At 28.4% G+C, this 24,318-nt stretch overlaps 1 protein-coding gene across 3 annotated transcripts in view; it reads right to left on the bottom strand.

The window, feature by feature from the left end:
- The window catches only part of LOC148956109 (bestrophin-4-like), a 265,036-nt gene that overhangs the window by 5,277 nt on the left and 235,441 nt on the right, over positions 1-24,318 (bottom strand). For all 3 annotated transcript variants that reach the window (XM_089094424.1, XM_089094333.1, XM_089094498.1), the window contains one exon: positions 18,234-18,385. In XM_089094424.1, coding sequence (XP_088950550.1) covers positions 18,234-18,385 — 152 coding nt within the window. The remainder of the gene's footprint in view (positions 1-18,233; positions 18,386-24,318) is intronic.

The raw sequence follows: 24,318 nt of genomic DNA, 5'->3' as shown, positions 1-24,318 counted from the left end.
AAACATTTTTCAACTTTTTTTGTATGTCTTAAAATGACATGAAATATGCTTGCCGTTATACCAGTGGTACTCTATGGCTGCTTATCGACACTATGCGGCTGTCCCATTGGTACCCTATGGTTATTTATCGACAATACCTAGTTTATTGTATATATTAAATCAGTAATTTTCGTACATTGGAAGGATAACCACATGTATTATATTTTTTTTTAAGCAAAAATGAAATATTCGATGGAAGTGTATGCATACGATAAAATCATCGTTGCGTTAGATACTGACAAGGAAAAATACTTGAACTATGAAACAAGCATTAGTGGGGATCTTATGGGAAGTGTATGCGGGCGTTGTCATGAAAGACAGGAGCTATATTCTTTTGGACTACCCAAGAATTTCAATCGTACAAATGGTGGATATGAGAAAGTGTCATTCCCAGAGAAGTTAATGCTCAAAGAGAATGCAAACATAAAAATAATCGTCGATGATAGGGGACAACTTCTTACTACTATTGGTGGTAACAGGTTACCTGTTGATAGATCCTACCGTCATCTTTTCGGTATTAGCATTCTAAAGGAGACAAGAAGAAGAGATGCATACTCCTGCACAAACGCCATTAATCAGATCTTGTCTACGTGCCAAAATTGTTATCTTTGTAAAAATTATGTGATAATAGGCAGTGAAATCACAAGCATAATAAAAAGGGCATTGGTAGACAATATCAAAAATGAAGAAAAAGGTTAATTGATGGAAAATAAAGCGCAAATGAAAATTATTACTACTATTGATTATATAGTCAATGAACCTAATAATACCAAAGATGAAACGCATATTGAACCTGTAGATGACACATCAGTAAAAATAGTGCATGACTCAAAATGTATTAATAATTATTCTACTGGTTATGAACTAAGAGAAGGGAGTACTTAAACTATCAAGAGAGAACATGATGAATTATTTTACGGAACAGATTCAAAATGTTCAAAGTTGTTCAATGATACTAATAATAAGTGATAATGTACGTAATATATTTTTATGTTAATATTCTACATGTCGATAATTCAATAAAAATGTTTTATGCATTACTTTGTTATGTTTCCATTATTTTAGGGTAAGTTAGCAAATCAAACGTTTTAGAATGTTTATTGAAAAAGTCCGAGATGTAAGAAAAGGAGTTTTCAGAGATATAGATACTACTAGAAGGCTAGAGATTTAATTTAGAGTTTTAGTTTAGACTTTTTGGTTTAGAGTTTTGGCTTAGAGTATTGGTTTAGAGTTTTAGTTTTGTTTTAGTTTAGAGTTTTAATATAGAGTTTTAGTATAGATCTTTAGTTTAATGTTTTAGTTTAGAGTTTTAGTTTAGTTTTAGTTTAGAGTTTTAGTTTAGTTTTGGTTTAGAGTTTTAATTTAGAGTCTTAGTTTAGATTTTTTAGTTTGGAGTATTAGTTTAGAGTTGTAGTTTAGTTTTAGTTTAGATTTTTAGTTAGAGTTTTAGTTTAGTTTTAGTTTAGAGTATTAATTTAGAGTTTTAATTTATAGTTTTAATTTAGAGTTATAGTTTTTAGTCTAGAGTTTTAGCTTAGAGTATTAGTTTGGAGTTTTAGTTTAGTTTCAGTTTAGATTATTAGTGTAGAGTTTTAGTTTAGTGTTTTAGTTTTGTTTTAGTTAGACTTTTAGTATAGTTTTAGTTTAGAGTTTGAATTTATAGTTTTAATTTAGAGTTTTAGTTTAGATTTTTTAGTTTAGAGTTTTAGCTTAGAGTATTAGTTTAGTGTTATAGTTTAGAGTTTTAGTGTAGATTTTTTAGTTTAGAGAATTTGTTTAGAGTTATAGCTTAGACTATTAGTTCAGAGTTTTGGTTTAGTTTTAGCTTACATTTTTCAGAATAGAGTTATAGTTTAGAGTTTTAGTTTATATTTTTTAATTTAGAGTTATAGTTTAGAGTTTTAGTTTAGGTTTTTTAGTTTAGAGTATTAGTTTAGAGTTTTGGTTTAGAGTTTAGAATTTTAGTTTAGATTTTTAGTTTAGAGTTTAATTTAGAGTTTTAGTTCAGAGTCTTAGTTAAGAGTCTTAGTTAGATTTTCAGTTTAGTTTTAGTTTAGACTTTTAGTTTAGAGTTTTAGTTTAGATTTTATAGTTTACAGTATAAGTTTAGAGTTTTAATTTAGTTTATTTTTAGTTTAGACCTTTAGTTAGAGTTTTAAATTCATTTTAGTCTACAGTTTTAGTTTAGAGTTTTAATTTAGGATTTTAGTTTAGATTTTTAGTTTAGTTTCGAGTTTTAGTTTAGAGTATCAATTTAGAGTTTTAGTTTTGACTTTCAATTTAGAGTTTTAGTTTAGAGTTTTAGTTTAGAGTTTTATTTTAGAATTTTAGTTTATTTTTTTGGTTTTGAGTTTTAGTTTAGTGTATTAGTTTAGAGTTTTAGTTTAGAAATTTAGTTTAGAGTTTTAGTTAACGTTTTGGTTTCATTTTAGTTTAGAGTTTTAGTTTAGAGTTTTAATTTAGACTTTTAGTTTAGAGTTATAGTTTAAATTTTTTCTTTAGAGATTTAGTTTAGAGTTTTAGTTTAGAGTTTTAGTTTAGAGCTTTATATTAGACTTTTAGTTTAGAGTTGTAGTGTAGAGTTTTAGTTTAGAGTTTTAGTCTAGAATTTTAGTTTGGAGTTTTAGTTGGAGTTTTAGTTTCATTTTAGTTTAGAGTTTTAGTTTGTAGTTTTAATTTGGATTAAAAGTTTAGAGTTTTAATTTAGTTTAGTTTTAGTTTAGACTTTTAGTTAGAGTTTTAGTTTTATTATAATTTAGAGTTAGAATTTAGAGTTTTAGGTTAGTCCATTTTAGTTTAGATTATTAGTTTAGAGTTTTAGCTTAGAGTATTAGTTTATAGTTTTAGTTTAGAGTTTTAATTTAGAGTTTTAGTTTATAATTTTAGTTTAATTTCGAGTTTTAGTTTAGAGCATCAGTTTAGAGTTGTAGTTTCTAGTTTTAGTTTGGAGTTTTAATTTACAGTTTTAGTTTAGAGTTTTAATTTTGATTTTTAGTTTAGATTTTGTTATAGTTTAGAGTTTTAGTTTAGAGTATTAGCTTAGAGTTTTAGTTTAGAAATTTAGTTTAGAGTTTCAGTTAGAGTTTTAGTTTCATTTTAGTTTAGAGTTTAGTTTAGATTTTTAGTTTAGAGTTTAAATTAATAGTTTTAGTTTATAGTTTTTGTTTTGAGTTTTAGTTTAGAGTCTTAGTTTAGAGTTTTAGTTAGAGTTTTAGTTTAGTTTTAGTTCAGAGTTTTAATTTATAGTTTTAATTTACAATTTTAGTTTAGATTTTTTAGCTTAGAGTATTAGTTTAGTTTTAATTTAGAGTTTTAGTTTATTTTTTTTAGTTTGGAGTATTAGTTTATCGTTTCAGTCTAGATTCTTAGCTTAGAGTATTAGTTTAGAGTTTTTGTTTAGATTTTGCTTTTAGTGTTTTAATTTAAAGTTTTAGTTTAGAGTTTTAGTTTAGTTTTTTTAAGTTAGGAGTATTATTTTATCGTGTTAGTCTAGAGTTTTAGCTAAAAGTTTTAGTTTAGAGTTTTAGTTTAGAGTTTTAATTTAGTTTTAGTTTATATTTTTAGTTTAGTTTCAAGTTTTAGCAGAGAGTATTAGTTTAGAGTTTTACTTTAGAGTTTTAGTTTATATTTTTAATTTAAAGTTTTGGTTTATAGTATTAGTTAAGAGATCAAGTTTAGAGTTTTAGTTTAGAGTTTTAGTTTAGTTTTTTTTTAGTTTAGAGTTTTAGTTTAGAGTATTAGTTTAGAGTTTTAGTTTTAAAAAGTTAGTTTAGAGTTTTAGTTTCATTTTCGTGTAGAGTTTTAGTTTAAAGCTTTAATTTAGAGTTTTATTTTAGTCTTTTCTTAGTTTAGAGTATTAGTTTAGTTTTTGTTTAGATTTTAAGCTTAAAGTGTAAGTTAGAGTCTTAGTTTAGAGTTTTAGTTAGAGTTTTAGTTTAGTTTTAGTTTAGAGTTTTAATTTAGAGTTTTAATTTATAATTTTAGTTTAGATTTTAGCTTAGAGTACTAGTTTAAAGTTTTAATTTAGAGTTTTAGTTTAGTTTTTTTAGTTTGGAGTACTAGTTTATCGATTTAGTCTAGATTCTTAGCTTAGAGTATTAGTTTAGAGTTCTTGTTTCGATTTTGCTTTTAGTGTTTTAATTTAGAGTTTTAGTTTAGTTTTTTAAGTTAGGAGTATTAGTTTATAGTTTTAATCTAGAGTTTTAGCTAAAAGTATTAGTTTAGTGTTTTATTTTAGAGTTTTAGCTTAAAGTTTCAGTTTAGAGTTTTAGTTTAGAGTTTTAATTTAGAGTTTAAGTTTATATTTTTAGTTTAGTTTCTAGTTTTAGTTTAGAGTATTAGCTTAGAGTTTTAGTTTAGAGTTTTAATTTAAAGTTTTAGTTTAGAGTTTCAGGTTAGAGTTTTAGTTAGAGTTTTAGTTTAGTTTTTTTTACTTTAGAGTTTTAGTTTAGAGTTTTAGTTTAGAGAATTAGTTTAGAGTATTAGTTTAGAGTTTTAGTTTAAAAAATTTAGTTTAGAGTTTTAGTTAGAGTTTTAGTTTCATTTTAGCTTAGAGTTTCAGTTTAAAGCTTTAATTTAGAGTTTTAGTTTATTATTTTCTTAGTTTAGAGTATTAGTTTAGTAATAGTTTAGATTTTAAGCTTAAAGTGTTAATTTAGAGTCTTAGTTTAGGGTTTTAGTTTAGAGTTTTAGTTTGGAGTTTCAGTTTTAGTTTAGTTTTAGTTTAGATATTTAGTTTAGTTTTAGTTTAGAGACTTAGTTTAGAGTTTTAGTTTAGAGTTTTAATTTAGAGTTTAAGTTTATATTTTTTTTTCGTTTTGAGTCTATGATTTAGTTGTACTTTACATTTCTTAGTTTTGAGAATTAGTTTATAGTTTTATTTTAGACTTTTAGTTTAGAGTTTTCGTTAGAGTTGTAGTTTAGGGTTTTAGTTTAGATTTTAAGTTTAGAGTTATAATTTAGAGTTTTAGTTTAGAGTTTTAGTTATAGTTTTGGTTGTAGTATTGATTTTTAGTTGAGACTTTTAGTTATAGATTTATTTTAGTTTTATTTTTGAGTTTTAATTTATAGTTTTAGTTTATATTTTTTAGTTTAAAGAATTAGTTTAGAGTTTTAGTTTCATTTTAGTTTAGAGTTTTAGTTTCATTTTAGTTTAGAGCTTTAGTTTAGTTTAGTTTTAATTTAGACTTTTAGTTAGAGTTTTAGTTTTATTTTAGTTTAGAGTTTGAATTTAGAGTTTTAGGTTAGTTCATTTTAGTTTAGGTTATTAGTTTAGAGTTTTAGTTTAGAGTTTTGCTTTAGAGTTTAAGCTTAGAGATATAGTTTAGAGTTTTAGCTAAGGGTTTTAATTTAGATTTTTAGCTTAGCATTTTAATTTAGAGTTTTATTTTAAAGTTTTAGGTTAGAGTTGTACGTTAGAGCATTAGTTTACCTTATTAGTTTAGAGTATTAGTTTAGAGTTTTAGTTTAAATTTTTAGTTTAGAGTTTTAGCTTAGAATTTTAGTTTAGAGTTTTAGTTAGAGTTATAGTTTAGATTTTAAGTTTAGAGTTTTAATTTAGAGTTTTAGTTTAGGGTTTTAATTAGAGTATTAGTTTAGAGTTTTAGTTTAGCGTGTTAGTTTAGAGTTTTAATTTAGAGTTTCAGTTTGGAGTTTTAGTTTAGAGTTTTAGTTTGTTATTATTTTAGTTTGGAGTTTTATTTTAGAGTATTTGTTTAGAGTTTTAGTTTAGAAATTTAGGTTAGAGTTTTAATTAGAATTTTAGAGTTTAGAGCAGTAGTTTAGAGTTTTAATTTAGAGTTTTAGTTTATTTTTTTTAGTTTGGAGTATTAGTTTATCGTTTTAGTCTAGATTTTTAGCTTAGAGTATTAGTTTGGAGTTTTAGTTTAGATTTTTATTTTAGAGTTTTAATTTAGAGTGTTAGTTTTAAGTTTTATTTTAGAGTTTCAGTTTAAAGTTTTAGTAAGAGTTTTAGTTTATAGATTTAGTTTAGAATTTTAATTTAGAGTTTTAGTTTAGATTTTTAATTTAGTTTCGAGTTTTAGTTTAGAGTATTAGTTTAGAGTTTTAGTTTAGAGTTTTAGTTTAGAGTTTAAGTTTAGAGTTTTAGTTTAGAGTTTTAATTTTGAATTTTAGTTTAGAGTTTTAGTTTCGTTTTATTTTAGTTTAGAGTTTTAGTTTAGAGTATTTGTTTAGAGTTTTAGTTTAGAAATTTAGGTTAGAGTTTTAGCTAGAATTTCAGAGTTTAGAGTATTATTTTAGAGTTTTAATTTATTTTAGTTTTAGTATAGACTTTTAGTTAGAGTTTTAGTTTCATTTTAGTTTAGAGTTGTAGTTCAGAGTTTCAATTTAGAGTTTTAGTTCAGAGTTTTAGTTTAGATTTTTATTTTAGAGTTTTAACTTAGAGTTTTAGTTTTAAGTTTTAGTATAGAGTTTCAGCTTAGAGTTTTATGTTAGAGTTTTATTTTAGAGTTTTAGTTTGGAGTTTTAATTTGGAATTTTAATTTAGAGTTTTAGTTAAGATTTTTAGTTTAGTTTAGAGTTTCAGCTTAAAGTTTTAGTTTAGAGCTTTGGTTAGAGTTTTAGCTTAGAGTTTTAGTTTATACTTTTAGTTTAGATTTTTAGTTTAGAGTTTCAGTTAGAGTTTTAGTTTAGATTTTTAGTTCAGAGTTTAAGTTTATATTTTTAGTTTAGTTTCAAGTTTAAGTTTAGAGTATTAGCATAGAGTTTTAGTTTAGAGTTTTAGTTTAGAGTTTTAATTTAAAGTTTTAGTTTAGACTATTAGTTTAGAGTTTCAGGTTAGAGTTTAAGTTAGAGTTTTAGTTCAGTTTTTTTTAGAGTTTTAGTTTACAGTTTTAGTTTAGAGTATTAGTTTAGAGTTTTAGTTTTAAAAATTTAGTTTAGAGTTTCAGTTAGAGTTTTAGTTTCATTTTAGTTCAGAGTTCCAGTTTAAAGCTTTAATTTAGAGTTTTAGTTTATTCATTTTTTAGAGCATTAGTTTAATTATAGTTTAGATTTTAAGCTTAAAGTGTTAATTTAGAGTCTTAGTTTAGGGTTTTAGTTTAGAGTTTTAGTTTGGAGTTTCAGTTAGAGTTTTAGTTTAGTTTTAGGTTAGAGTTTTTGTTTAGTTTTAGTTTAGAGTTTTAGTTTAGAGTTTTAGTTTAGAGTTTTAGTTTAGAGACTTAGTTTGGGGTTCAGTTTAGAGTTTGAATTTAGAGTTTGAGTTTAGATTTTTTTAGTTTTGAGTCTATGGTTTAGTTATACTTTACATTTCTTAGTTTTGAGAATTAGTTTAGAGTTTTAGTTTAGACTTTTAGTTTAGAGTTTTTGTTAGAGTTGTATTTTAGGGTTTTAGTTTAGATTTTAAGTTTAGAGTTATAATTTAGAGTTTTAGTTTAGAGTTTTAGTTATAGTTTTGGTTGTATAATTGAGTTTTAGTTGAGACTTTTAGTTATAGATTTATTTTAGTTTTATTTTAGAGTTTTAATTTATAGTTTTAGTTTAGATTTTTTAGTTTAGAGAATTAGTTTAGAGTTTTAGTTTCATTTTAGTTTAGAGTTTGAATTTAGAGTTTTAGGTTAGTTCATTTTAGTTTAGATTATTAGTTTAGAGTTTTAGTTTAGAGTTTTGCTTTACAGTTTAAGCTTAGAGATATAGTTTAGAGTTTTAGCTAAGGGTTTTAATTTAGATTTTTATCTTAGCATTTTAATTTAAAGTTTTAGTTTAAAGTTATAGGTTAGAGTTGTACGTTAGAGCATTAGTTTACCTTATTAGTTTAGAGTTTTAGTTTAGAGTTTTAGTTTAAATTTTTAGTTTAGAGTTTTAGCTTAGAATTTTAGTTTAGAGTTTTAGTTAGAGTTATAGTTTAGATTTTAAGTTTAGAGTTTTAATTTAGAGTTTTAGTTTAGGGTTTTAATTAGAGTATTAGTTTAGAGTTTTAGTTTAGAGTTTTAATTTAGAGTTTTAGTTTAGTTTTTTTTTTTAGTTTGGAGTATTAGTTTATCGTTTTAGTCCAGAGTTTTAGCTTAGAGTATTAGTTTAGAGTTTTAGTTTAGATTTTTGTTTTAGAGTTTTAATTTATAGTGTAAGTTTTAAGTTTAAGTTTAGAGTTTCAGTTTATAGTTTTATTTAGAGTTTTGGTTTAGAGTTTCAGTTTAGAATTTTAATTTAGAGTTTTAATTTCGATTTTTAGTTTAGTTTCGAGTTTTAGTTTGGGGTATTAGATTAGAGTTTTATATAGAGTTTTATTTTAGAATTTTAAGTTTGAGTTTTAGTTAATGTTTTTTAGTTTAGAGTTTTATTTTAGAGTATTTCTTTAGAGTTTTAGTTTATAAATTTAGGTTAGAATTTTAGTTAGAATTTTAGAGTTTAGAGTAGTAGTTTAGGTTTTTAATTTAGAGTTTTAGTTTAGTTTTTTTTTAGTTTGGAGTATTAGTTTATCGTTTTAGTCTAGATTTTTAGCTTAGAGTATTAGTTTGGAGTTTTAGTATAGATTTTTATTTTAGAGTTTTAATTTATAGTGTTAGTTTTAATTTTTATTTTAGAGTTTCAGTTTATAGTTTTATTAGAGTTTTAGTTTAGAGATTTAGTTTAGAATTTTAATTTAGAGTTTTAGTTTAGATTTTTAATTTAGTTTCGAGTTTTAGTTTAGGGTATTAGTTTAGAGTTTTAGTTTAGAGTTTTAGTTTAGAGTTTAAGTTTAAATTTTTAGTTTAGAGTTTTAATTTTGAATTTTAGTTTAGAGTTTTAGTTTCGTTTTATTTTATTTTAGAGTTTTAGTTTAGAGTATTTGTTTATAGTTTTAGTTTAGAAATTTAGGTTAGAGTTTTATCTAGAATTTCAGAGTTTAGAGTATTATTTTAGAGTTTTAATTTATTTTAGTTTTAGTATAGACTTTTAGTTAGAGTTTTAGTTTCATTTTAGTTTAGAGTTGTAGTTCAGAGTATTAATTTCGAGTTTTAGTTCAGAGTTTTAGTTTAGATTTTCATTTTAGAGTTTTAACTTAAAGTTTTAGTTTTAAGTTTTAGTATAGAGTTTCAGCTTAGAATTTTATGTTAGAGTTTTATTTTGGAGTTTTAGTTTAGAGTTTTAGTTTGGAATTTTAATTTAGAGTTTTAGTTAAGATTTTTAGTTTAGTTTCGAGTTTTAGTTTACAGCATTAGTTTAGAGTTTTAGTTTAGAGTTTTAGTTTAGAGTTTTTATTTAGAGTTTCAGTTTAGAGTTTTAGTTTAGAATTTCAGTTTAGAGTTCTAGTTTAGAGTTTTAGCTTAGAGTTTTGGTTTAGAATATTTGTTTACAGTTTTAGTTTAGAATTTTGTCTCAGGGTACCCGTAGCCCACCTGGCACACCCCAATTACCTGCAGGAACCATTTTTATTTGTTAACTAGCTTACATTATGTTAACTGTTTTTTCACCTCTGGTTATAGATGGCAGCACACCCGCTGAGACACACAATCATAGTGAGAGACATGCAAAAAGTTATTTTAATTTAAGTTCGCTTAGAGTGGCGCACCACTCTAAGTGGTAAAAATTTTAAACTAAAACTTTTAACTCATACTCTACACTATGACTCTAAACTAATATTCTAAATTAAAACTCTAAACTAAAACTGTAAATTAAGACTCTAAACTTAAAATCTAAACTATAAATCTAACTAAAAATTTTAACTAATACTCTAAGCTAAACTCTAAACTAAAAATCTAAACTAATACTCTAAAGCAGTAAGCTAAACTAATACTCTAAACTAAAACTCTAACCTAATATTCTAAACTAAAACTCTAAGCTAAAACTCTAAATTAATACGCTAAACTAAAACTCTAAACTAAAACTCTAAGCTAAAACTCTAAACTAAAACTCTGAACTAAAACTCTAAACTAATACTCTAAGCTAAAACTCTAAAATAAAACTCTAAACTAATAATCTAAACTTAAAACAACTAATCTAAAACCATAAACTAGAACTATTAACTAAAATGAAACTAAAACTTTAACTAAAAGTAAATAAAACTAAACTAAATTAAAAATCTAAACTAAAACCCAGAACTAAAATTAAGCTAAAACTCTAACTAAAAATCAAAAACTAAAACTAAACTAAATTAAAACTCTAAACTAAAACACTAAATTAAAACTCTAAACTAAAAATCTAAAGTAAAACTCTAAACTAAAACTCTAGCAAAAACTCTAAACTAAAACTCTAAATTAATACTCAAAACTAAAAATCTAAAACATAACTCTAACTAGACCATAACTAGATCTAAACCATAAACTCTAAACCAGAAAATTCTAAACTATAGCTCTAAATTAAAAACCTAAACTAAAACTCCAAACTAAAACTCTAAACTAAAACTCTGAACTAGCACTAAATTAAAACTCTAAACAAAAACTAAACTAAAACTCCAACTAATACTCTAAGCTAAAACTTGAAACTAAAACCCTAAACTAAAACTCAAAACTTATACTCTAAGCTTAAAATCTAAAGTATAACTATAAACTAATACTCTAAACTAAAAAAAAACTAAACTAAAACTCTACACTAAAACTAAACTAAAAAAACTAAATTAAACTCTAAAGTAAAGGTTTAAACTAAAACTCTAAATTAAAACTCTAAACTAAAACTCTAAACTAAAACTCTAAACTAAACCCTAAACTAAAACTTTAAACCAATACTCTAAACTAAAACTCGAAACTAATAATCTAAATTCTAAAACTCTAACTAAAACTCGAATCTAAATTTCTAAACTAAATTTCTAAACTAACACAAAAAACTAAACTAAAACTCTAAACAAAAACTCTACACTAAAACTTTAAACTAAAACTCTAAATTATAACTCTAAACTAATATTCTAAACTAAAACTCTAAACTAAAACTAAAAATCTAAACTAAAACTCTAAACTAATACTCGAAACTAAAACTCTAAACCAAACTAAAACTCTAAAATAAAATTATAAACTAAACTCTAAATTAAAACTCTAAATTAAAACTCTAAATTTAAGAATCTAAACTAAAACTAAACTAAAACTCTAACTAAAACTCTAAAATAAGACTCTAACCTAAAACTCTAAACTATAAAATCCAAACTAAAACTCTAAACTACAAATCTAAACAAAAAAAAAATCTAATTTAGAACTATAACTTAAAACTCTAATCTAATACTGTAAACTAAAAATTTACACTAAAACTCTAAACTATAACTGTAAACTAAAAAATCTAAAAAAAACTCTAAACTATAACTCGAAACTAAAACTCTAAACTAAAGAATCTAAACTAGGACTCTAAACCAAAACTCTACACTAAACCTCTAAGCTAAAACTCTAAACTAAAACTTAAACTCTAAACAAAACTCTAAACTAATACTCTAAACTAAAACTGTAAACTAAAACTCTAAACCGAAACTCAAAACTAAAATTCTAAACTAAAACTCTAAATTAAAACTCTAAACTAAAAATGTAAACTAATACTCTAAACTAAAACTCTAAACTAAAACTCTAAACTGAAACTCTAAACTAAAATTCTAAACTTAAACTCTAAATTAAAACTCTAAACTAAAAATCTAAACTAAAACTCTAAACTAATACTCTAAGCTAGAACTCTAGACTAAAACGATAAATTAATACTCCAAACTAAATAAAAATTAAACTAAAACTCTAAATTAAAACTCTAAACTCAAACCCTAAACTAAAATGAAACTAAAAGTCTAAACTAAAATGACATTAAATTAATATTCTAAACTAATACTCTAAAATAAAAAAATCTAAACTAAAACTCTAAACTAATACTGTAAACTAAAAATATACACTAAAACTCAAAACAATAAGTCTAAACTTAAAAATATAAACTAAAGCTCTAAATCAAAACTCAAAACTAAAACTCTAAACTAAAACGAATCTAAAGCTCTAAACTTAAACTAAACTAATGCTCTAATCTAAAAATCCAAACTAGAACTCTAAACTAAAACTAAACTAAAACTCTAAACTATTACTCTAAGCTAAAACTCTAAACTAACATTCTAAACTAAAAAATCTACACTAAAACTCTAAATTATAACTCTAAACTAAAAAATCTAAACTAAAATTCTAAACTAAAGCTCTAAACTAAAATTCTAAACTAAAACTTTAAACTAAAACTCTAAACTTAAACTCTAAACTAATACTCTAAACTATAAAATCTAAACTACAACTCCAAACTAAAATTCTATACTAAAACTCTAAATTAAAACTCTAAACTCTAACTCTAAACTAAAACTTTAAACTAAAGCTAAACTGAAACTAAGAACTAACACTCTAAACTAATGCTCTAAACTAAAAATCTAAAATACAACTCTAAACTAAAACTCTACACTAAAACTCCAAATTAAAACTCTAAACTGAAACTCTAAACTAAAACTTTAAATTAAAACTAAACTGAAACTACTACCTAAAACTAAACTAAAAGTCTAAACTAAAATTATAGACTAAAAATCCAAACTAAAACTCTAAACTAAGACTCTAAACTAAAACTAAACTAAAACTCTAATAAAATACTCTAAGCTAAAACTTTAAACTAAAAAATCTAAAGTAAAACTCTAAATTATAACTCTAAATTAAAACTCTAAACTAAAACTCTGACTAAAACTCTATATTAAAACTCGAAACTATAACTCTAAACTAAAAAATCGAAACTAAAACTCTGAACTAAAAATAAACTAAAACTCTAAACTAAAACTTTAAACTAAAACTCTTAATAAAACTCTAAACTAAAACTCTAAACTAAAACTCTAAACCAAAACTAAACTAAAACTCTAAAATAAAAATCTAAACTAAAAATTTGAACTAAAACTCTAAACTAAAACTCTAAACTAATACTCTAAGCTAAAACTCTAAACTACAAAGTCTAAACTAAAACTCTAAATTAAACTGTAAACTAAGACTTTAGCCTGCTAGTAGTATCTTTGTCTCTGAAAATTTCTTTTTTTAATCTCCGACTTTTTAATTGACATTCTAAACATTTGATGTGCTAGCGTACCCTAAAAATAATGGAAAAATAACAAAGCAATGCATAAAATTAGTTTTATTCAAATAACGAAATGTAGAAAATTAACATAAAAATATGTTACATACATTGTTATACATTATTAATATCATTGAACAAAATTTGACATTTTGAATCTGCTCCATAAAATAGTTCATCTTGTTCTCTCTTTAACTACTCCCTTCTCTTAGTTCATAACCAGTAGAATAATCTTTATTCCATTTCGAACCTTGCGCATTTTTACTGAGGTGTAACCTACAGGTTGAGTATACATTTCTTCGTTGGTATTTTTAGGTTCATTGGCTATATGATCAACTGCAGCAATAATCTTAATTTGCGCTTTATTTTCCATCAATTAATCTTTATGTTCATTAGAGATATTGTCTACCAATGCCCTTTTTATTTTGCTTGTGATTTCACTGTCTATTGTTACATTATTCTTACATGTATACCGGTTTTGACTTGTTGAAAATTTATGATTAATGACATTAGTGCAGAAGTATACGTGTCTTCTTCTTGTCTCCTTTAGAATGCTAATACCGAAAAGATGACGATAGGATCTATCAACAGGTAATGCGTTACCACCAATACTAGCAAGAAGTTGTACACATTATCGACAATTATTTTTATGTTTGCATTCTCTTTGAGCACTAACTTCTCTGGAAATGATACTCTCCCATATCCGCCATTTGTAAGATGGAAATTCTTGGGTAATCCAAAGAAATTTAGCTCCCCGCTGTCATGACAACGCACGCATACATTTCCAATAAGATCCCCATTAATGCTTGTTTCATAGTACAAGTATTTCTCCTTTTCAGCATTCAACGCAACAATAATTTTATCATGTGCAAACATTTTCGTCGAATATTTTATTTTTGCTTTAAAAAAATATGATAGAGGTGGCTATTTTTCCAATGTACGAAAATTACTGATTTAATATATACAATAAACTAGGTAGTGTCGATAACTAACCATAGAGTACCACTGAGAGAGCCGCTTAGCCTCGATGAGCAGCCATAGAGTACCACTGGTGCAGCCGCATACATATTTCATGTCATTTTAAGCCATGTAAAAAAAAAGTTGAAAATGTCCTGGTTGTAGCAATAATGCCTCCACTAAGACGTTCCCAAATCTTTGCAAACTAAGTGCCATGACCCTAGATCATTATTGATGAATGATCTTTGTGATAGTCCATTCCATAAGCCTTTGGTCTTGGACCAAGAGTAGCGACATAGCAATCAATATCAGGACAAACGAATACCATCCTCAGTTTTTTTTAAATATGATGCAAGTGTATATTCTTCCAATGCACAAAAATACTGTTTGAAAATGTATACTGAACTATGTTGTGTCGATGAGTAGCCATAGAGTACCAATAATACAACTGCATAAATAAAAAAACAGTAAAGAAAAAGTTCAATAATTTTCCAAGTCCAAAAAATTCAGTCCAAAAAAAGAAAAGTGTTACTACAAACATTACTTTTCTAATAGTAAAAGTCACGACTAACATATTTATATCATTTTAATTTTGTATTTTGAAAATATCGAATATGGATTTTTTTTTTCGTTTTAAGCATATTTCATGTCATTCTAAGACATGTAAAAAAAAGTTGAAAAAATTTATTTGCCAAAAAAAATATAAAAAATGAAAAATAAAAATGAAAAAAATATATACTTAAAAAAATGGGGAGAGGGGTTAAAAAGCTTGGGACGTGGTATTAGAGGTTGGGAGGGAAGGGCCCCTGGAGGTTGAGGTCCTTGGTGGTTAGGGTCTTTGGTGACTCGGGATCTTGATGGTTCAAAGACAAAACCACTTCACTACTTGATTTTTTAGGATTTCTAAGGATTGTTCTGAATACTCCAATACTAAATGATATTTAAATTGGCTGCACTCCTCATAATATACTTCTGTATTATAGCGACCACAGCTAAGAAGTGAAGCTAGGTCAAGTCGCAAGGTCTCCTTGTCACCGCTAACCGTTTTCATAGACTGGTATCCGTGACGTTATTTTAATCACATTCTAACATCTACGTCACATTGCGTGAGACTATTCCCTCAGACCCACCTTTAGCTGGCAAGCAATTTGAACCCTTGACCGGTTTCATTCTATCCAAATAATATAATATTCTTATTATTCTCATCTTGGTTTCATGCCATTATTCAATTCCTTAGTTAAGACCGATTAATGTTATGCGATACTGAGCGTACATCATAATTAAGGATCATTGACCTACATTAAATACAGGTCTAAAATACATGTTTAAAAATCTAGCTCCATATAACTATTGACCCAGAAACCTGTCTGGTAGGTTTTGTCCTCGTGAAAGTAATCGATGCCTTACTACTTTTATTAATTATATCATTAGCCATAAGTAAGTTATCATTAGCAGGTAAGTTAGTAATAATAAGTCCGAGGAACACTACGGCAAGACAACTTGTTGATTACATCATATACTTGTTAACGAGTTAATTTAACCATGAAACCGTTGATAAAAGACAACTTCCGTTAACTCTCTTTTGACAGGGTTGCAATCCTCTGGAAAAAATCACTATATGTTAATGATTTTCTTCAGTAATATAGTTATTTATGTGCTGATTTAGTGATTTTTTGTTAAGGCAATATTAAAAATCCCTAATAATAGTGATAAATCCCAAGGGGTGACAACCCTGTCTATTGGGTATGTTAAGTGAATAAAATTCAAGGATATAATATCGATCAAGCAGTTATATAGCAGGGTAATGTGCTTTTTAAAAAGATTAAGTATATGTCACACTGAATAGATTGTGATCTTTAGAAGAATTGCGAATTGAAGCACTAAGACTGTGAAAAGTTTACAGAAAAGACACCTTGTAACAAGGATGTAATACAAAAGGACTTATTTAGCGAGACTATGTCTCGTGAACTGGATTTGTTCGTTATTTTAATAATTCGTTTCAAGGTATCTTTCCTGTAAGCATGCTGCATTAGCAAATAGATGAAGTTATGATGTAATTCCATATATCAATATACCAACTGACTGAAAAGGGAATAATATTTTTACGGTTTCAAGTACAATTGTTGAGTTTCCACTTTTTTAAAACAAGAGGTTTGTTGAGTTGCACTGTTTTAAGACCCTTACCTAATTTATAAGAGAAAAATAGAACAAATACAAAATAAAAATAGAACAAATAGAAAAAAGAATAAAAAAAGAGAGCAAATAGAAAAAGAGCTCTACTACTAAACATCATGGTGGTAACACTACTTGAAAAACTGGGTTTCAAGAACAATTTCTATTTACAAGGTATAAGTTTTCACTTTTTACAATCCATAACTTTTTACTTGTGGTGCCGTAGAATGTAATTATAACTAACGTGATGAACAGCGGTCTCCCTCAGACCGTAAAAATGTATGTGTAAGATCTTAAAGTATAAAGGACCAAGGCCGTATTCAGATGGATAGGAGGTTTGCCCCCCTCCCCCGAAGTATTTGTCGAACACGTAAAAACGTGACAATATGCATATTAAAAAAAAGTATGTGCTTTCTTAAAGTTTTTTGTAAATCTCCCTGTTCAAGTCTTTAGCGTCTATTTTTTTATAAGAAATTTCTGAGAGCACACTGGCTAAACACGACGAACCAAAAAATATAGAGCAACAAAGCTTCAAAGAAGATGGTCTTTTCCATTTCAGTTTTGGTTTTATTGTGTGCCTCTTTTTACATTGCTAATCATCTTCTGGCAGTGATGACAAAGATCTTGGCCAAGACTATTTTGTACTTTCTCTCTTTTTTCTGGCTGCGAATTACCTTCTCAACACCTCACTCTTCACGCTAAAGTTTTTTATTACTTTTGAAAAAGCTTCTTATTGTTATAATTAAACGACACTTTTGTTTCAGGAGCCCTTTTTAAAGATATGAACAAAATTTAAACTTTATTGTAAAGAGCGAGATGGGAAAGGGCAACCCGCCTTATATACGTAATAGTTTCGGTTCGTTTTAAGTTTTAACGTTGCTCCTTGCTTTCCGATGAAGAAAACTTGTTTTTTATTTAGTTTCAGACCGTTTTTTAAATAATGCCAGGAAATCTGGCTCAACCTCCACGAAAAAATCCCCACTCCCCACTAAAATATCTTTTAGAAAATTAAATCCTGGTGAAAATTTATCTCGGACAATAACCCCTAACCTCTCCATGCATAAAATTGAGTCGGCAAAGAGAAAGCAAGATATATAAAAAAAAAAATGTATAATAGTTTTGGCAAATTCCCCCAGTGTAAAATTTTCCATGAAAAGTTCACCCCTGGGAAACTTCCCTCCCTGTGCAAAATTCTTCCCATGAAAAATTGCTCCCGCAGAAAATTTTCCCACCCCCTCCATAAAAATGTATGCATACTACCCAATATTACCTAGTATAAATATGCCTTTAAACTATATTGAACGAAATGGCTATCTCTAACTTTCGATCGAAGAATTTTGGAAAAACGGGGCGTGGCAGGGGCCCTAGCTAACCTTAAATCTTTTTGGTCACTTAACAAGAGCACTAGGACTTTTCAATTTTAGGTCGAGTGATCCTTCTCATGATATTCAAGGACCACTGGTTCGATCTGGGAAAAAAATCAATGAACATAAAGGCAGTCGTGATCTTTTTTCTGGTAAAAAATACAAAATTACTCATTTTTGTATATGAGAGGTTCAAACCTTTACAGTAGGGTTATCTGATACGTTGAATCAGATATTTGATTTTCATTTAGACTCTTTGAATTTTCAGGGGTTCTTCTCCCCTTTTACGAAAATCTAGCCAATTTTCTTAAGTTTTTACCCTTTGATGGGTAGCACTAAACTTAATGAATATGACATATATGGAATTAGCATAGTAGATAAATTACTTTTATATTTCGATTGGTATTCTGTTTTTTACAGTTTTGGTTACTATTTAGCCGTGTCGCTCCTTTCTTATAGTTTGTTATTACAGACTGTTTGATATTCTGGGCATTTGGACTTTCAGTTCCAAATTCACCAGAGGATTAACATAATTTCTCTGGCATTTAATTTCTTTTATGTAAAGTAACCGAATTACTTATTTCATCTTTTTTTTAAAGCTCCTTTAAAAATTGCATGACACTCAAACGCAAGATGGCATTGGCGATTTTTTTTGTAACACTAGCGCCAGCTTCTCTTATAGGCTACCTACCTTCTTTGTATAGAAGTATTACTTACATAATATCTGCTGCAGAGCCTTTGTATGTATCCTTTTTATGATGAACGGATGCCTCAGTATATGGAAGTGTTGGGTCAATCTCGTCAAAATGTATATCTTTCTCTATAGGTGGACTGTTCTGGTGAATTTGGTCCACTACAAGGTATGATACCTGAAATGTGTTTTAATAGATTAAACATGACAATTGCTAATAAATAAATTCATTGAAGTGACTTACATCAATGAAACCGAGAGCTTAAAGGAAGCTTAAAATCATAAATCAGTTGCAGCATAGAATGAAATCAGTAGGCAATAAAAGCCAATGGCTAGTGTTGCCAGAAGGTGAACCAAAAATTGCGCCAGACTCTTTGAAAAACACGCCAAAAATACGCCAGAACCTTTGAAAACATGACTGCCAACACGATAAGTTCCTAAAGTGCTAAAATTGCCCTAGCTTGAGTTTTTCACAACAATTTTCAGTGCAACAGTAAATAAAATGGGCACTGGTGCATTATGCGGGCGCCGCTATATATTGTATCAAGGAAATCAGTCACGAAACCCGTCAAACGGGCTATTTGCAAGAGACCGCTATAGATAAATGATTCCAAAGCCGTAGTTTCTCTATGAGTTACAATATTTAAATGATTGTTTTTTGGAGTCTAGGGGGGGAGGTAACTAGGTTAAGTTAGGTTAGGTTACGTACTTAATATATGCTATGCTTTACCCCCCCCCTAATGTGCAAATTTATAGCCCAAATTTGTTTCTAAACTATTATATATTCATCCTATTTTATTTCATTAGCATTAACCAAAGTTGACTTCTTTCACGGTGTCTGCATAATGCACCAGTACCAAAAAATGTTTGCGCGTGTCGCAACTTGTGCTGCGACACGCGCATGACCCGCTAGCTGTAGTTGAATTTAGAAATTATTTATTTCTGGTCAAAAGCTTGTTCACAATACCAAACAACACCCACCTTTAGTGCTATATCTCGGAATTAGGGGGGAGGGGTATACTGAATGTGACTCTGAACCCCCAACAATTAGAAACTTTCTATGAAGTAAGTTTTTTTTATTATAGTGTTCAGTTCGGATAAGAAATCTTCCAACAAATTGCCAAATTAAGCAATACTAACTACTGGCGAAAAAAAAGAGCATAACGGTTACAATATAGACAAAAAATCAAAATTTGGCTCTACTTTATACGAAAAACATAATAGAGTGGCCTACGTAGACTCATAGGAAGGAAACCAGGGTACTTTTGTCTTATAGCCACCACGCTCAAGATCATGTATCGTGAACATGAGAGAAAAACCGGTTTTTATAGTCTTTATACCAAACAATATTAGCTTCGGCTCGGTGGGAAACTACAAAGTAGCTATATTTGAATTAAATATTTAGTTGGTATTTTGGTTAGGTTAGGCTAGGTTACATTAGGTTACGAATTAAATATAATGCGGTCTGGCCAGCCCCCCCCCCCTTCCATAATTCTTTGTTGTAGTTTCCATAATTTTGTTGATAAAGTATTATATTTTCATCATATTTTGTTTTATTTCGTTAGCATTAACCAAACTTCACTTCTCGACAGAACTTGAGTGTGTTGGCTATAAGACACAAGTACCGAAACCAGAAAAAAAAAGAAATATGTATTCTATTTCCCCATTCAATACTCTTTCCAAATATGTGTTACAGAATTTACAAATTATGTTAATTTTATTAACAATATACAAATTATTTTCTAGCTCCCCCACCCCTGATAATACCACTTATGGTATGGCTATATACGAAAGTTTCGTAATTTTTTCTATAAAACCATTACTTTTTTTGTACTTATTACTTTTTTATAACAGCTGGCTATATAGCCTAGGCCTATACGGCCTCACTAGTCCTAAATCTAGCCTATGATTTCAGAAAAATTTTAAGCCACAGCCACACCAGAAATTGTTTTTTCCCATTTAAAAATTAAAAGTCTTTATAACCATAAAAATCAGGATTTAGAAAAGGTATGAGGCTCAAAGCCCGTTCCTTCTGCCCCATATGAACTGCAGGTAAATTTTGAATGGTTCACTTTAATACCATGAAGAATTTCTAAGATCATCAAAGGTTTATGCTATTTGGAGAGAAACATACGGAAATACAGAGCGGAAATCGTGGAGAGCCACTAATCTGAACCTTTACCCTTTATATATCAAGGCCCCAAATCTCCGCTACTGTATTTTAGGCTAGCTATGCTTCATCTTTCAACAGTAAAAAAAAAGTCTGAAAAAAGTAAAAAAAAAACTTCCACTCACAACAAAATAAAGTTCTAGTTCATACTCAAGAGCAAACCATTTGAATTTTTTCAACTAAATAGTGTGCTTGTAGTGTCCCAGTCCGAAAGATAAACAATGATTAATGACATTGTCTTACCTAAACTAAAAATAAGTTTCTTAAAAATCAAGAAATGGTGCTCTTGTAGTCTTACGAGGAGAAAATGATATTTATATGTGTCAAATTCCTTTGTCTGGTTTTCTAAATAGATAGTAATAAAATTATAATGAAAGAAAAGAATATGCTGTACTTGTGCACTGTATGGACCTTTACAAGGAAACCAGTCACCAAAAACTCGTTTTTGACGGGTTAACCACTATAGAGTAATGCAATGATAGCGTGGTTTTCGTATACGATATTTAAACTGTTTTTTTAGGGTTCAGGGGGGGGGGTACCTAGGTTAGGTTAGGTATTTAATATATGTGCTATGCTTTACCCCCCCCCCCCCAACCACCCCCCACCCCTAATGTGCAAATATAAACCCCAGATTTATTTATAAACTATTATATATTCATCCTATTTTATTTTATTTCATTAGCATTAATCAAACTTGACTTTTTAGAAAGGCCCACATAATTCCCAAGTGCCGAATATGCCGATACTATTGAATATTACAGCTTTGTTACATGTTAAAAAGTTATTGGATCCAAACAAGGAAAATAAATTGCTTCAGATGAAGCATTTCACGCCAAAAATGCGCCAGTTAAATTAAAATTCGCCAAGATTTACGCCAGGCAGGATGACTCAAAATTTTCCCGCCAGTCACCATCAAAATATTACCGGGTAAGTGTACTAATTCATGGGATGAGATTTCTTTGATCAGACCCCCCTCCCCATTTTCAAAATCATGATTTCCACCATGTGCCTGTGCGATTTTTCATAATCACACATGTTTCGAATAGCATAAACCCCTTCCCCGCCACCAAAGGCATGTCAGGTCCCTTTAAGTTTTCCTTTAAGCGTACGTGCCTAATTTTGATGCTTTTCGTAGCCCACAGTTTTAAATCTTCGTTCAATCCAACAATGTTCAACCTAGCAAAACCGAAGCGCTGTTTGCAGTGCTTTATTTATTTATTTATCTATTTATTTTTTAGTTTCTTCTTAGGTATGCGCCTGGTTCTCATTAAACGAAAAAAAAGATTTTCAAATGAAACTAAGAAAAAATGTTAAAACTCGAAACAAACAGAAATTGTTTTGCATACGAAAAAGCTGCCACTTCCTCAACTGCCACTGCTACCACCTCCGTTGAAACTAAGTTTTATAGGGTTTTAGAAATATTTCAAAACTGAATGGAAAGTAGGTTCAAGAAGGTCGTTTGAGTACAACCTTGGTGCAGATAGGGGGGTTGAGACAGGGACAGCATCCCTCGTATATGGAACAGTTTCTGTTCGTTCTAAGCTTTAATGTTGTTCCTTGCTTTCATTTTAAAAGAAATATCTGTTTTCTGTTCATTTCTGAACAGAAACAAGCAGCAAGATTAATGTTTATTTTTCGAATCCTGCCCTGCTCTATTCAAGATATGATGGGGACTATCATCTGCAAAAGCCCCGAAGTACTTCATATTAAATTGTATGTATCAATACTTGTAAATTGATTGGTATTGACCTAGATTGAAAGAGCAAAATTCGACTGAGGATTAACACAACTCCTCTGACATTTAATTTGTTCAATGAGTTTGTTCAATTTAATGAGTTCAATTTGTTCAATGAGTTTGTTCAATTTAATTTGTTCAACAAGACTGAAATAACCGAATGCCTTTGAAAGAATGAATGGTAGAATATTAGCAAAGATGAATCTGAAACTGAGGTCAATTCATAAATGGAAGAAAATAGTTGCAAAAGTATTTTTCTTTTTTTCGTAGATGGAGTACATTTTATAAGGCTTGTGAATTTTGTTTGTTGACTATAGACTAAACAAATTTTATATTCTTAGTTGCCATAGAACTTCAATTCTTCAAGTATGTATTGTTTTCAAAAATTAATTTTAAGTTCTAGTTACTATGCGCAGGAGTCGCACCTTACTAGTGTCTCATTGCCCCATAAATGTTGAATATAAAAAAATAAGCGCAAAACCCAATATTTCTAATTGTGTCAATAAAAAAAGTACTTGGTGAAACTCGCATTCCCTCTCATGAGAAAGTCCCTGATAACACTTAAGATGCTCCTCCAACCCTCTATCTTGTTTGTTTTTAAGCGTATGAATCTAATCTTTAATGCCACAGATAATGTTTTTCTGTAGTCATCCTGCATCACCTACACTCCTGCATCACCTGCATCATATTTCACGAAGACATCACTTTGCATCACCTATATTCCTTTAGCCCCTGCATTATATGGCACACAGAAATCAGCCTGCATCCCCTATATTCAGGTTGCACTAAGAAGGAAGCCCTAGATAGATATATATAGATATAATTTTATGTAATAATACAATAATAATTCCATAACCTTCAAATCCCCACAAAGGCTCCATGGCCTCTAGGGGGGGGGGATTATAAAATAAATCTCACAACACTAAACTATTAAACATTTAAACACATTAGGTCTACAGTATTTACTCATGAAAATGGAGAAATAAAAAAATTAAATAAATATAAGGAAAGATAGCTTATTAAATAAGCTTTATAACAACAGAAATTAATCACAAGATCATTAACAATAATAAAAAAAATGGATCATTGACAATAATAACAAATTGGATAACACTATATACGTCAAGGAAATATTAATCCTATGTAAACCCAAAAAAATTTACAAGCCTTTAGAAGGTGCTAGAGGAGTGGCATTCTCGAGCCGAATCGGGAAGGGTGCTCCATGTCAAATGACTAGAACGAAAGGATTAAAACCATATCTTATTGTTGGAGCATGCGGAATTTAAAAATTCTGAAAATTACGGAGTTGAAAATTTGACCGATCGGATGCAAAAGAAGAAGTAAATCTAAGGGACTTGGGAATATCACTATGGACCGTGAAGAAAAGCAAAAGACGTACATGAAATAATATAAAGTTTTCAGTATCAAGTAACGGTTTAGTTGCTGAACAATTTACATCCTGGATAAGATTTATAACTTTATTGTGAGTGTTCAAAAGCTGTTTGAGAAAATAAGGAAAACTAGACATCCATAAAACAGAAAAATAAGAATGAATTAAGCTGTGAAACGGGATTCTTAGAATTGGTCTAGGGAAAATGTATTTTAATTTCCTTAGAATACTGAGGTTTTTGTATACCTTCATTTTAACCAAGTCTATAAGGCGTTTAAAAGGAAGCGAACGTAGGAAGCGAACATAGCCATTCTTTTGGGCCAAATTTAGGGCAAGACAGTTAGCATCAAACCAAATTAAGACTTTCTCGAACAGGTCCAATAACTATATACAGACCTCATCCTCTGTTCTCCCATAAGTAACAAGGATGGTATTATCGGAAAAAGTAACTAGAAAATTCAAGGAATGTAAACTAAGCTTATGATTACCGGAGAACGTAGGACGACGTAAACGACAACATTACAGAGGATTTTTATTTGTAACTGCAAACGATTAGGTCATTTACATGAATTAAGAACAATATAGGCCCTAAAATTTACCTTTAAGGGACACCCTGGTCAACACTTAATGGTGAGCAAAAAGCAGATCAACAGAAATTATTCTACCAGACATGTAAGACTTGAACCAAAGAAACGCACTACCTCTTACATCAAAATGAAAAGGTTTAGAAAGAAAAACACTGTAGGTTAAAGAATCAAAGGCTTTAGATTAGACTAGGCCTTCTTAAACTATGGGTTCCAGCCCCAAATGGGGTCG

Source organism: Artemia sp. Qi Xiang Cuo, chromosome 1, assembly GCF_049724085.1.
Source record: "Artemia sp. Qi Xiang Cuo chromosome 1, ASM4972408v1, whole genome shotgun sequence".
In the NCBI taxonomy this organism is placed as follows: Eukaryota; Metazoa; Arthropoda; class Branchiopoda; order Anostraca; family Artemiidae; genus Artemia; species Artemia sp. Qi Xiang Cuo.
Note: the sequence above shows the minus strand (reverse complement) of the source record. Positions and strands in the feature narration are given on the sequence as shown.